Source organism: Aquarana catesbeiana, linkage group LG13, assembly GCF_042186555.1.
Source record: "Aquarana catesbeiana isolate 2022-GZ linkage group LG13, ASM4218655v1, whole genome shotgun sequence".
NCBI classification, from domain to species: domain Eukaryota; kingdom Metazoa; phylum Chordata; class Amphibia; order Anura; family Ranidae; genus Aquarana; species Aquarana catesbeiana.
In genome coordinates, this window is record NC_133336.1 from 76,884,896 (window position 1) to 76,898,834 (window position 13,939).

Sequence of the window (13,939 nt, forward strand, 5' to 3'; positions counted from 1 at the left end):
TTCTCTTGTTGATCCAGTGTTGCCTTCCTCTTTGTTTGGTTCTGATCCCTTAATAAAGGATTTTTGTTTTGAATTATATTCTCCTATGTGTTTTACTTCAAAAAGGACAGTTTGTTTGTGAGGATTCAGGTACATTTCAAATATACAATGTGAAATGAACAAGGGACACCAACAACAAACAATCTCCTTGAGATTAAATAATAAAAGATATCAATGGTGTTGGGGTAACTTGACACACAAAACACACCCAAAAATATTCTGGAGTAAAAATAAAAATAACATTGAACAAAGATCAGCCTTGGAAAAAATCCAAACATTAAAGAAAAAAAAAGGCTTAAAATCCAAAATAAAAAAAAAATTTAAAAATATCAAACTGTCAGATGTGACAACTAATAACAATATATTCAGGGAATCCCACTAAAAAAACACAAATAAAAGTTTGTGAGAAGTGTGTGTGAATACGAGCAGCAAAACTACTTAATTCTTGTCACATTATAAAGAAGAAGAGAGTGCGCTGTATTAAACCATTTTTAACATTGCAGCGTGACGAAAGTGCTGTATCCATTGCGAACGCTAAGTTTACCAGAACGAGCTGTCCCGTGTTGGAATTTCTTCTGAGCATGCGTGGCACTTTGTGCGTCGGAACAGGCCACACACACGGTCGGAATTGACGCGATCGGATTTTGTAGTCGGAAAATTTTATCTCCTGCTGTCCAACTTTGTGTGTCGGAAAATCCGATGGAAAATGTCAGATGGCGCCCACACACGGTCAGAATTTCCGACAACACGCTCCGATCGGACATTGTCCATCGGAAAATCCGACCGTGTGTACGGGGCATAATGGTGCTGCACTTTTATGGCTCCTACACCCCATGCAATTCTCAGAGAAGAAGTCGCCCCCCTAGGATCTGTGTGAATTTTTTCACCCCCGTTTGCCTGACTGTTCTTTCTTCTCCTTTTTTTTTCTTTTTATCACGGGTATCTACGCTCCTTTGAAATTAAGTTCCTTGCCTCGAATGGGTTCTACACGTTGGATGTCCCCCATTGATACCTGGTTATGGGGTACTATGTCCATGCCGAGTTGGGGTGACAGTGGACTGGGAGGGAAGGGAAATGTTGTGGTTATTTTTTTTACACCACCGTGTTTGCAGCTGTTTACTTATGCTAAAAGGTACCATGTTATTGTCATACATGCACTGTCGATATTGCTTGCCACTGTGTTTTATGCTATCTGTTGTGTCTATATCTGCTCTGCCGGTCCTGGTCCAGTTGTGGTCTACCATATACGCCCTATACTCGCCATGAGTTCTCTGAAGTTTCTCACGTGGATGTCAGAGGCTTGCGCAATAAAATCAAATGCACAGCCGTCCTGACATTTCTCAAGTCCCAGCGTGCTGACATCATCACGCTAGTTGAGACCCTTGTCACGGGCCACTTACAATCCTCTCTCAAAAAGCCTTGGATAGGTTGGGCCTATTACGCTACCCACACCTCATATTCCAGAGGAGTATCGGTCCTGGTTGCTAAAGGGGTACCGTTTGATCTAGTGCTTCTCCAGACGGACCAGCAGGGCAGATATGTGTTTATACACGCCACTATTAACGGATCCCCTATCCTGATACTAGCTTGCTATGTCCCCCCCCCCCCCATAAAACTCAGTTGTAATTAAGCAGGGCCTTACCTTTAAACCACAATATACCTCTGTACCGGCAGTGTGGATGGGGGACTTTAATATGACCCTCATCCCCGCTCTGGACCGAATGGGCGCACTGAACCCCCCCTTGACCCACTGGCCCATACCAGACTACACCGCATACTAACTGATTTCGCTCTTGTTGACACTTGGCGCCACAAGCATCCGCACACTAAAGTCTTCTCGTGCTTTTCAGCCAGTCACAACACGATGTCACAAATCGATTTAATTTTAATTTCAAAGTCCCTGACATCTAAACTGGGAGATGTGGGCTTTGCTCCAAGAATACTCTCAGATCACGCCCCCTACTGGATCACGATCCAGCTCCTGAAGGCCTCCCCTACTCCTTCTTGGCGGCTAAACCCATTTTGACTGACTGCTCTGCAGGACCAGGATGACATCCCTGCGGAATTGCAATACTATTTTACAGCCAACAGGGACTCAGCCACATACGACATGGTGTGGGAGATGTCTAAGCGTTACGCCCATTCCCTGCTTTCCACGCGTATCAATAGACTTAAACGATCATCGAAAATCATTGTTCAACAGGTTACAGAACACCTACAAGTGCTGGAGGAGGCGTTCCATTGGGACCCCTCGCCCAGCACTGCCAACAATCTTTTTTTTTTTTTTTTTTAAATATTTTTATTTTGTTTTTAGCAACCACATAAACAAAACTAACATACAACAGTACAGCCAACACCTGGCTAACATCAGGGGTGGGACCCGTGCAGGTGTCGCAAGGCAGCATAACGGAACCAAGAAACATTAGATTATTTGTGACTACCATAATGTACTATCATCCATGTGTTGGCCTGGCTCATGCTCCAAGGATAGGTTGATAGTTAACTAGCCCACCTAAGTTATTGTGCTGGCAAGGGTTGGTTTATCAAGACTTCAAGGGAGGTAATCGGATAGCGAGAGAACTTCTAGTCTGCTGCAGCAGTGGAGGGTTCCGCTAACCACTTAGACCAGACCCTGTCATATTTTTTCGGACAGCCTCTATGAATATAGGTATCTTTGTATAGGGGTATCACATTATTGACAAGTGTTTTCCATAGACCTATAGAGGGAGGAGTTTTCCGCTTCCAGCATAGGACGATGGACTTCCTGGCATAGAACAGCAAGAGACCCAACAAGGTTCTCTCAGCCACCCTGGGCACCAGGTGCTCCACCAGTCCCAACAGGCATATTCTTGGGGATGGGACAATAGAGATACTGAAATTATCGGGCAGGACCAAAAGATGTGAATGTAGTCCCCCCGGAGCATGGTCACACCGCCAGCACTCCGGGGAGAGGGAAGACCTCATCCTGTGCACCCGAGCGGGAGTGAGATATGCTCTGTGAACAATCTTGTATTGAATGAGGTGATCTCTCAAGGAAACCAGTATTTTAAATGGGAGGTCCCATATATCCTCCCAGTCCTCGGAGTCCAGCTCCGGAATGTCCTGGCCCCATTGCTGACGGAGCCTGGACAACTCAGGAGATGAGACCCGGAGGAGGTGTGAGTAGAGCACGGAGGTGGGCTTGTTGGTGCAGTCAAAGCGCAAAATCCGTTCCAAGTCAGATTGCACCAGCTGCCCCTCGCCTGGTGGAAACTGGGCCCTGAAAGCATGGGACACTGCCAACAATCTTAAGATTCAGACGCGACAGGTGTCCCAATTGCACATTGAAAAGCTAAGCAACGCATCTTTTTCTGTAGACAAAGGGTATTTGAGTATGGAGAAAGATCAGGCAAATTACTTGCATATCTCGTCCATCTAGATTTGCATCTCCCGGTGGTGGTGTTGTTGATCAATACGCAGGGCTTTTTTTCTCAAACAATAGGTGCTGGAACTCAACCACGACCCCCCAAAACCCCTCCCCACACACACACCCTCCAAATCACATCAAATAGTGGGTGTGGTCATATTTCACAAACAGTAGAAGGGTCTTAAAGGGGCATTAAATATCAGGATTGCATTGCATACAGAGTGCAGAGTGCAGAGTTCAGGGGGGCAGGGCCGTCTTTAATATTGACTGGACCCTGGGCAAACATTTTCTTGGGCCACCTCTTCCACGCGATTTCGCTCTCCACATGCTTTAAGACATACAATAAATAGCAGCTAGACTCAAAATCAGTTTACTGAATCAGATCAGTCAGCGATTGTGATTGGTTGCCAGAGGTTACAGTGTATCATTACCGCTCACTAACTGGCTGCTAGAGGTTACAGCACACATTAAGGCTCACTGTTATTTTCTAGAGGTTACAGCATATGACTTCTACTTGTTGATTGGTTGCTAGAGATTACTGTACATCAATACTGCTCACTGATTGATTGCTAGAAGTTACTGAACATCTATACCACTCACTAATTAATTGTTAGAGGTTACTGCACATTATTACTGCTCACTGATTGGTTGCAAGAGGTTAGTGCACAGCATTACTGCTCACTGATTGGTTGCTAAAGGTTACAGCACATCATCTCCTCACTGCCTGCCTGCTTATTCACATGCACCAAAATTCAGGGTGCTGTGGCACCATATTATTTTGAAGAAGGGTTCCACCTCCAATTTGCTTACTTTTGCAGAACAGGCTGATGTGAGGCTTAATGACCACAGTTGTAGGCAGGACTTTCAAGCATGCTCCTTTACCTCCCTAGTGGGCAGCATTCAGCAGAAGTAATGGTGGATGTGACCGCAGAGGGATATGATATACATATGAATGCCCCCTCTATTTACATATCAATGCTGTGGTCCACGGCTATTTACATATTAATGCCGCCACTATTTACATATCAATGCAGTTTATTTACATGTAAACACAGGGTCTGCAGGTGAATCATCTGTACATGGCAATAGGGTAGAGCTGGGCAGCAGCAGCAGAAGTTTACACTGAGATATCGGGACACAGCCCTGGACTAAAACTTCAAGGAATAAGGGAATTTAAACTGGGATAGTTGGCAAGTATGAGGCAGCTGCTTTGGGCCCCACTACAATTATGGGGCCCAGGGCAGCTGCCCCTTTTGCCCTGCCTTAAAAACGGTCCTGCAGGGGGGTTACACACAGAGTGCAGAGCTGTCACTTGTAAACACAGAAACCTTACTGATGGTGGTCAGCAGGCACCAAAGGGTCTGAGCCATAGGTGGTGGAACCGAGTTCCACCAGGTTCCCCCTGAAAAAAAGCCCTGTCAATACGCAGGGGAACGACATTACTGATCCGCTACAAGTGGCAGAGGAATTTGGGAGATTCTACCATGCACTCCACACTTCCCAAGTTACCCACACTCCCCAAGACACCAGGGACTACTTAGCGGGAGTTAAATTCCCTAGATTGACTAACGACCAGCTTGAACTCTTGGAGGCCCCTATTACTAAGGAGGACATTTCCGAGGCTGGCCACATCTATGGCCCCAGGATCGGACGGCTTACCACTTGAATTCTATGCCACCTACTCTGAAATTATAACACCCAAAAACCCTATGACCTATACAAATCCATATTTGATTCGGGAATTCTACTCCCTCTATGAGAGAAGCCCAAATTGTAGTAATCCCTAAGCTCGGTAAGGACCCTAAATACTCGGAATCGTATAGACCTATTTCCTTGCTACAGGTTGAAATCAAAATACTAGCTAAGATTCTAGCCTCACGCCTTAACCAGGTCATTCTGTCACTGATCCACCCTGACCACACAGGCTTTATGCCAGGGATGAACCCTGCTATGAATATTCAACGCCTATTAATGAACATTCAGGGGTCCCATGATGAAATCGGCTTGAGGGTCGTGGTGGCTCTGGATGTCGCCAAGGCCTTCGATTCCATGGAGTGGAACTACCTGTGGGAGTGCCTCTCGGGATTTGGATTTGGCCCCAACTTTATTCGCTGGGTTCTGCTCCTATATCAATCCCCAAAGGCCAAGATTTGTGAATGGTTGGCTTTCCGACCAATTCCTGCTAGAGAGAGGGACCCGACAAGGCTGCCCCCTTTCCCCCATGATGTACGCATTGGCTGTGGAGCCATTGGCCATCATGGTTCGTGCAAGCACTAGCATCCAAGGCCTTAAGATAGGGAACCTGGAAGAAAAGATTGGGATGTATGCGGACGGCACGCTCCTATACTTAGCGGACTCGGGTCCCTCTCTTGTTGCAGCCCTACACTCCATAGAACGTATTGGTAGCCACTCGGGTCTGAGTATTAACTGGTCTAAATCCCAGATCCTTCCGATTGACCATTTCCCCCCCTCATTCATGTCCCCTCCTCTGACTCTCCCAAGGGTCTCCTTGATCAAGTACCTTGGAGTACAAGTCACCAGATCGCTCACAGACTACACTCTCTTGAACATTGAACCCCTGTATACCCTGATTAAGACCAAGACACAGACTTTGGCCAGACTACCCCTGGGTGTTATGGGACGCGTCAGTTTAGTCAAAATGATACTCCTCCCAAAGATACTCTATTTGGTGTGGCATGCCCCCCTGTATATACCACAAATTTTTTTCAAAATAATTGAATCCATTCTTAATTCGTTTATATGGGGTCACAACAGACACAAATTATCTTGAAGAATTCTGAAGAACCCAGTGACATTGGGAGGAGCTGCTATTCAAGATTTTCAGGACTATTATCTTGCCTCCCAACTGTCCCATTTCTATCATTTTGACAAAAACTAGCTACCAATATATCAGCTCTGTGAGCACCCACCCCATACCCCACTTCAGTCAGTCCTCAGAGCCCCATTGACAAGACGTCCCTCCCAACGCAAAGCAGACATGTTGACACACCACCGGAGGGTATGGAGGACGGCACTACAAAAACTCAAGACCCCACAGGTCCACTCTCACACCCCTCTCTGGTTCAACACATGCTTGCCTGAGTTATTGTCTATTCCAGACCCTGCGGTGTGGATAAGCCATGGGATCTTGTACATACACCAGATCATGACCACTACGGGACTTAAAACATTCCAAATGCTGAAAGGGTGAATTTTCCCTCCCCAATTGCCTTCTCTTTAGTTATTTACAACTCTGCCACGCTATACAAACCCAGTTTACTGGCTCCAACCCATCCCTGGCAGTCCGCTCTATAGTAGACACAGTCACAGGTACTGAACCAGCCAAACTAATCTCCACCCTATACTCCGCCATCTGTCTCCCTAGTTCCACAGCCTTGGCCTATACTGCCAAGACTAGATGGGAGGTGGACGTTGGAATAATTGCAGATGAGGATTGGGATGAAATTTTGGAGGGCGTGAAAAAAGTTTCCCCCAAACTGTCAGACCACCTCACGCAGTTATATATTATACATAGGACATATCTGACTCCTCAGAGGATAGCGCATTACAAACCCATGTACAATTCAGGGTGCTGCTTATGCGATCACACCCCAGGCTCCTTCTACCATCTCATATGGTCCTGCCCAACTATCCAAGCATGCTGGATGCAGGTGATATGCTTCCTGCACAACCAGATGGGCTCTCCTGCTACCCTAGATCCAAAGATGTGCCTGCTCGGCCTGCTTCCAGACTTAGACGCTCACAAAAAGTAGTGGCCCGTAAATGGATGAAAGCCCTGCCCCCTACAATCCAGTGCTGGAAAAAAAGAGATTAACGACACTCTTCCATATAAGAAGCTGATCTATGTACATAGAGGGTGTCCGCTTAAGTATGAGAAGGTCTGGAGCAGATGGTTGGCGGATGGTGAAATGTGTACTTGATATGTTCATCCCTCATCCCCCCCCCCCTTTTTTTTTTCTCCTTTTTTTATTGTGTACTGGCTCCACCTCCGTTGAGTATTTCGCTTTATGACACACAGATACTTCAATGTGTTTATGTATGTACTACCGTTTGGCTTATATTGATTTATGTACCATGCATATACTTTTCAATAAAGTTGGTTTTCCAATTAAAAAAAAGCTGGATTTTGGTACAAAGCTGGATGGAGCCTGAAGAAGGCAAAATGATTTTGTCCAGTGTGGTAATCTCAGCAATGGAAGCAATTGCTTGGACCTTTTTGCTATTGACATGGGAACTTCATGCACAGAACAAGAAATTTACAATGGAATAGGGGTTGTGTTGGGCTAAGTTTAAAGGTTAGGTTCACTTTAGGGGTTGGTTAAGTTGTTAAGTGTTTTGGTGGATTTTACGTATTAAAGGCTAAAGGTGATATTAAATGCTACAGTTAGGGGATTTAATTGGCGTATTTTAAGAGTTAGGTTAAAGAAAATATATGGTCATAGCTCACAATTACATTTTATAAAATCAGCTTTGTAATAGCAATACAAACAATATTTAAAGGATAAGTTCACCTTTTGAAAAAAAAAAACGAATGCACATTATTTTTTTGCAAGTAAAAAAATGTGCATTTACTTATTTTATTTTTAGGAGCCTAAAACCTCCTAAAGAAGCCACGTGGGTGGGTGGCGTAACTTGTGGAGGCGGAGCCAAGTGACATAATTCTAGTACCGGCAGTGAGCCAGCGGGGATACAGTGGAACCTCAGATTACGAGCATAATCCGTTCCAGGAGAATGCTCGTAATCCAAAGTACTCGCATATGAAAGCGAGCTTCCCCATTGAAGTCAATGGAAACTAAAATAATTAGTTCCACATTGACTTCAATGGAATGCAATACCGCATGCGGCCAGAGGTAGGGGGGCACCGGAGAGCCTCGGAAATGGCCAGAAAGGCCCGAGGCCCCTCGGCTGACCTCGACAAACCTCGGAAAGACTCAGTTCCCGAGGTTTGCCAAGGTCAGCCGAGCTCTCCTCGGGCCTTTCCGTGCATTTCCTAATGGCACCGCTCGGCTCCAGCGCCCCCCCCACCTCAGGCCAAACGTGGTACTGCACACGCTTTGGCCTGAATCGTGCTTGTTTTGCGAGACAACACTCGCAAACTGAGTTACGATTTTTAAAAATACAGTGCTCTTATTGCGAAATGCTCATTAACTGCGTTACTCGCAATCCGAGGTTCCACTGTACTCGTTTTAGCTGGAATTTCAAGGTGGTACTGCACACGCTTTGGCCTGAATCGTGCTTGTTTTGCGAGACAACACTCGCAAACTGAGTTACGATTTTTAAAAATACAGTGCTCGTATTGCGAAATGCTCATTAACCGCGTTACTCGCAATCCGAGGTTCCACTGTACTCGTTTTAGCTGGAATTTCAAGGTGCCCCTACCCTATCGGGCATTGGGCTTTAGCTCCACCAGTGGGCTCCCAAGTGGGGGATACCCACTACACTACTAGAAGGCTTCTTTACTCCAATCTGGTGACTGACAAGTTCTATTCGAGATTGTGTTAAAGGGACAGCTCCATTTTTGAGGGGTGTTGTTACTACTTATGATACCCATAATTGAACATCTGTTTTACCCACCCCCCAGGACTGAGCTCCAACTGACCTATCACACTTTACTCTTGATAGAATTGCCAGTTTCTTTTGGTCACCCTGGAGGGTGGATCCAGGTGTCCTAAATGGGGGGTTGAACATCTTTAATACGTGGACTTTGATCCCTTGGAAGGATTGATTTGGCTTTCCTTTTGTCTTGTGTGGTGTTGCCCAGTACCTGATTTTCAAGGCCAAATTAGCACCTACCCAGTATGTCCTGAGGAAGCACTTAGATGCAAAACGCGTTGACAAGCATGCATAGAGGAGCTTATGGACCTGACCTGACCCATTGATATATAAATATACCTTTCTCTGTACATTGATGGACTTTTCACCAGTTCCATGAAAGTATCCATGCCTCCGTGTCTATTCATTGGGTATCTGTTGACATTGTCTAGTAGAGGGTGTTGTTTTTGTTATGCTCACAAAGTCTGCCTTTTTTTGAGTCTCAGTTACTCTTTCAATCCTCTCCCTAACAATTGGATGTTGGCATGGTGGGGGACCTCCCTTCTTATCATGATTTTAGCTGTTTTATCTATATTAATTAACAAGACACACTACACTCTTGGTGGCTTATCCCTCTATTTTAGGTTGAACAACATAGAGAAGCCGCTCCTTATAGGAATCATCTAGTGACACAGAGGATCTATGTGGATGATCAATCCTGGGGATTGGAAGCCTTAAAGATGATCTGTTGATTCATGTGCTGTAGACCTGTATATGTATACTGTATATATATAGGGGTACACAGACAAGGTGAGCACGCCATTCAGCTGGTGGTGGAGCACTGGTGATTTTTTGTGGTGGAACACAGAGTATATTGGTGTAGAGAGAAGCAAGCACAGAAGAACACTGTTTTATCACTATTATTGAACTTTTTTGGGGACTCTTCACTCTGTAAAATTAAATTTTTCTTAAAGGTGAAGTAGTATCACAATTACATTTATGCTGTAGGTATTTGGTTGTGTCATATTATATGTTTTTTAAGACATTACAAAATGTATTATTGTCCTGCTAGTTGAACATTTTTTATTTATTTTTTGGTTGATCCATGATCTCTGATTATTGAATTCATTTATCAATTTACACATTTTTAATTATCTTCATACAAAGAGTTATGCAGCCACCATCACTGAAGCCTGCAGGAGTACAGGTCTTTTTTTTATTACATTGTTGCACTAAGATCACAAATCCATCAATATTATATCTAATAAAACCTAATAAAACAAGGCTAGCAAGAGTGACATGCATATCTTACCTCTCCAGCACTGCCTGGCATTTGCGAGCAATATTCTCAGAGTCATAATGTTTGTTGCCTTGCAGTTGTATAGCAAAAGATTCCATTTCATCTATCCTATCCATCTGGGCATCAAGAGCCTTTTGAAACTTTTCATGTTGGTGCTGAAGACTTTCCACACTAGCCACAGAGTCCTAGAAAGTAAAAGCAACAGACAATTCAGTATTTTCATTTGGGGGTCTACTGATTGCCTGATATTTATGAATCATATTTTGTCAAAAGATAACAGAAAGAAGACAATATTTCACATTTTCAGACATGAACCATGAGTAGACTGGATGGCTGCTGCGTTATTAGAGATTCAGAGGCACCCAACTGTAGTTTGTAATGTACAATTATTTCCAAGCTTTTAAACTGCCTTTGGAAAGTCCCCACCAGAGGCATTCCAAAATTGTAGCATGTGACTCAATCTACATGAGTGTCAAATGTTTCCCTGTACGTCTATGGACCCAACACCCTTTCAAGGAGTATTCAAGGAGGCAACACAAAGGGCAGTGAGGATGTATGAAGTGCAGTAACCTCTGTTTAGTTTACTGCATTCAAACCAACTGATGAAGAGATGATTTTTGCCCATCCTCAATGCTCTTTGCACTGCTTTACTGAAAAAATTTACTAGTTATGAGGGAGAGCAAGGTGGAGGCTTTCAAGATTTGGAACAGAATGTCGAGAATATAGAGATGACTGTATTTATACAGTATACCAGTGGCGGCTGGTGCCTACTATTTTTTTGGGGGGGGGCGGCACAACCAACACTACCCCAGTTGCAGCACCGCCCCCCCCCCAGCGTGTGGGAGACACGAAAACGGCCAGCGGTGATCACCCCGCAGCATTCCCCCCCAGACACTGACACATCCAGCAGGCAGCAGCGAGTACCCCGCAGCACCCCCCACCCCCGGCGGGAGACACAGCCAGCAGCGATCACCTTACCCGCTAGTGGAGGCATGGAGGAGACAGGGAGAAGGAGGCGCCGGGCCGCTCCAGCGAGGACACAGGCACTCTCCTTTCCGGCCGATTGGAACCCAGGAGTGTGTCCTGAGACATGATTGGCCAGGGAATCATAAGAACTCCCTGGCCAATAGGTGCTTCCTGATTGGCCGGTAGGAGAATGTGGCAGAATAGCGAATATTAATTCGCTAGTGTCACACAACTGGATGGGATCAGGGCGCACTCTCTGCGACCCGAGCTCACCCTATTTTGAAGCCTATTAGAGCCTCTGGTTCTAATCAGGTGCTTCAAAATACACAACCCCGCCTATCCCTGCAATTGTAATTCATGTGTCTGGCGTCCTGAAAGGGGCGGGCACATGGATAGGGAGGGCGGTGGCAGCGGGGTTGGGGGGCGGCGCCCGTGCTCCCACAATGCACGGGCTGTCACTGCATTATACTATACTTGCTCCCCTCTGGTCCAGACTTGACAGCTTAGCTTGGCATTGCATTCTAATAAGAGAAGTCTGAAACTATTTAATGTATGACTACCACAGCCCAGGTTATATACAATAGTAATGTCAGAAGTACATATGTCAAACAGTGGCTTCACTTGTTCTCCTCAAAAATGAATCCCCAGCCACAATGTCAGATCCATTATTTATCTTGGCTGTAATGAGGAAACCTTCAAGTGAAATAACAGAACATGTGGGAGAACTAGTCTGCGGTTAGCTATATAATTTGCTACTAATATCCTAACCAGTAATTGCCATAATACCACTGAACCAGACTTAGGAGTCTATCCAGACTCTGATTAAATACATTTTTGAATAAATAAGCATAACCTGTTTTCCAACTTTTAAATCTAATCATCTATATATTTAAAACAATCAGATATGGATCACAGTCTGGTTAAAGCTGAACTCCGGAGAGATATAAAAGATACAAATTATTGCAGCTCTGTAATAATTATTAATACCTTAAATGTATTACTAAATGCAATCAGCATATGTACCTGAATTTGATTGGAGTCCCTGTACTGCATAGCTCAGACTGGAGGAAGCAGAAGCAGCAAAAGAAAGTAATCAGTTGTTCTACAGTGCAAGGAGTCGTGTGGCGGGGGGAGCAGGGTAACAGGGAGATGAGCTTATCAGTCTGCTGCTTTTCTTTTCACTGTTCAGTCACAGGCTAGTGGTGAGGAGAAGACAGAGACAAGTTTTCTAACTGCCAGACCCGGGTGTGCTTTGCGGCAGAGCTGTGTAAATCTCAGAACTGGATGGCCAGAAATATAAATCTTTTTTGGCAGCCAAAATCAGCCTGTTTAGCTGTTTACTTACTGTTCAGCTTTTTGCATCACTGTTTGTATCTTATTAGGCCAGATAACTTAACCTCAATGCAATTTCAATTAAACAATTATTTCTCTGAAAAGCACTTAGATGTACTCAGTGAAATTGTAATTGCTGACCTCCAGTTGAAAATACCATTTGCTTGGCTGTCATTTTGACATTTTGGCTTCAGTGATATTTCTTGGAACCAGTATGTAGATCAATACATTTAGAGTAGTCAAAACCCCTATAGGAAAGCTTGTTCTGAGTTTGTGACTCAAAATTGCAAAGCCAGAGGATCAAGATGACAGCCAGGCAACTAGATTTTTCAGAATGAGAAGTCAGCAGTGGGAGCCTCTATGTTTTTTTTTTTTTAAAAAAGTGTTTTGCCCATACAAGGCAAAGAAATTGGGGCACTTTAAATCTGACCCCCACAGCAACTTATATTTCCAGTATGTTTGTTTTTCTCCCTTTACATTCTGCTCACCCACCTGAATGAGAAGTCTTCCTGCGTAAACTACTATTCCATCTTACATAAAGCTTACACATGGCTGAGGACTCCCAGGACTCCTAGGTGACAGCACTGGTAGCCTGAGCTGCCAATTGCCAAGAACTGGCACTGGAGTAGGAATAGGAGAGAGTCATATGCTCAACCATACCTAAAGTATGTTTCCCTCTCTCTTTTTCCTTCCAGCCACTGGGTGGAGCAAAGAAGGGAAAAGAAATATAAGCTGCTGCAGGGAACAGCATTAAAACACTCCCCTCCCTCCAGACTGGCAATGTCACTGTCCATCAGGGATGTGCGGTGAGGTCAGTGGCTGGTGAGGCACTGGCTAGTATCAGAGCCAGATACACACAAGTGACATACGCCGCAAACGTTAGAGCGAGAACAATAATTCTAGCACTAGACCTCCTCTGTAACTCTAAACATGTAACCTGTAAAAAAATTTTACAGCGTCGCCTATGGAGATTTTTAAGTACTGAAGTTTGACGCCATTCCACAAATGTGCGCAATTTTAAAGCGTGACATGTTAGGTATTTACTCGGTGTTACATCATCTTTCACATTATACAAAAAAGTTACTGTTTTATTATTTTTTTATTCATGAAACAGTTTCTTTCCAAAAAAAAAAAAAAACGCGCTTGAAAATTGCTGCGCAAATACCGTGTGACATAAAAAGTTGCAACGACCACCATTTTAATTCCAAGGGTGTCTGCTAAAAGAAAAAATATATATATATAGATATATATCTATATATATCTATATATAGATAGATTAATATCATGTTTTGGGGTTCTGAGTAATTTTCTAGCAAAAAAATATGATTTTTACATGTGGGAGA

The 13,939-nt window shown here is 44.3% G+C and overlaps 1 protein-coding gene across 1 annotated transcript in view; it reads right to left on the reverse strand.

Moving 5' to 3' along the window:
• The window catches only part of SPTBN5 (spectrin beta, non-erythrocytic 5), a 367,667-nt gene that overhangs the window by 71,168 nt on the left and 282,560 nt on the right, over positions 1–13,939 (reverse strand). Inside the window, exon 47 of the mRNA XM_073608935.1 lies at positions 10,311–10,483. Coding sequence (XP_073465036.1) covers positions 10,311–10,483 — 173 coding nt within the window. The remainder of the gene's footprint in view (positions 1–10,310; positions 10,484–13,939) is intronic.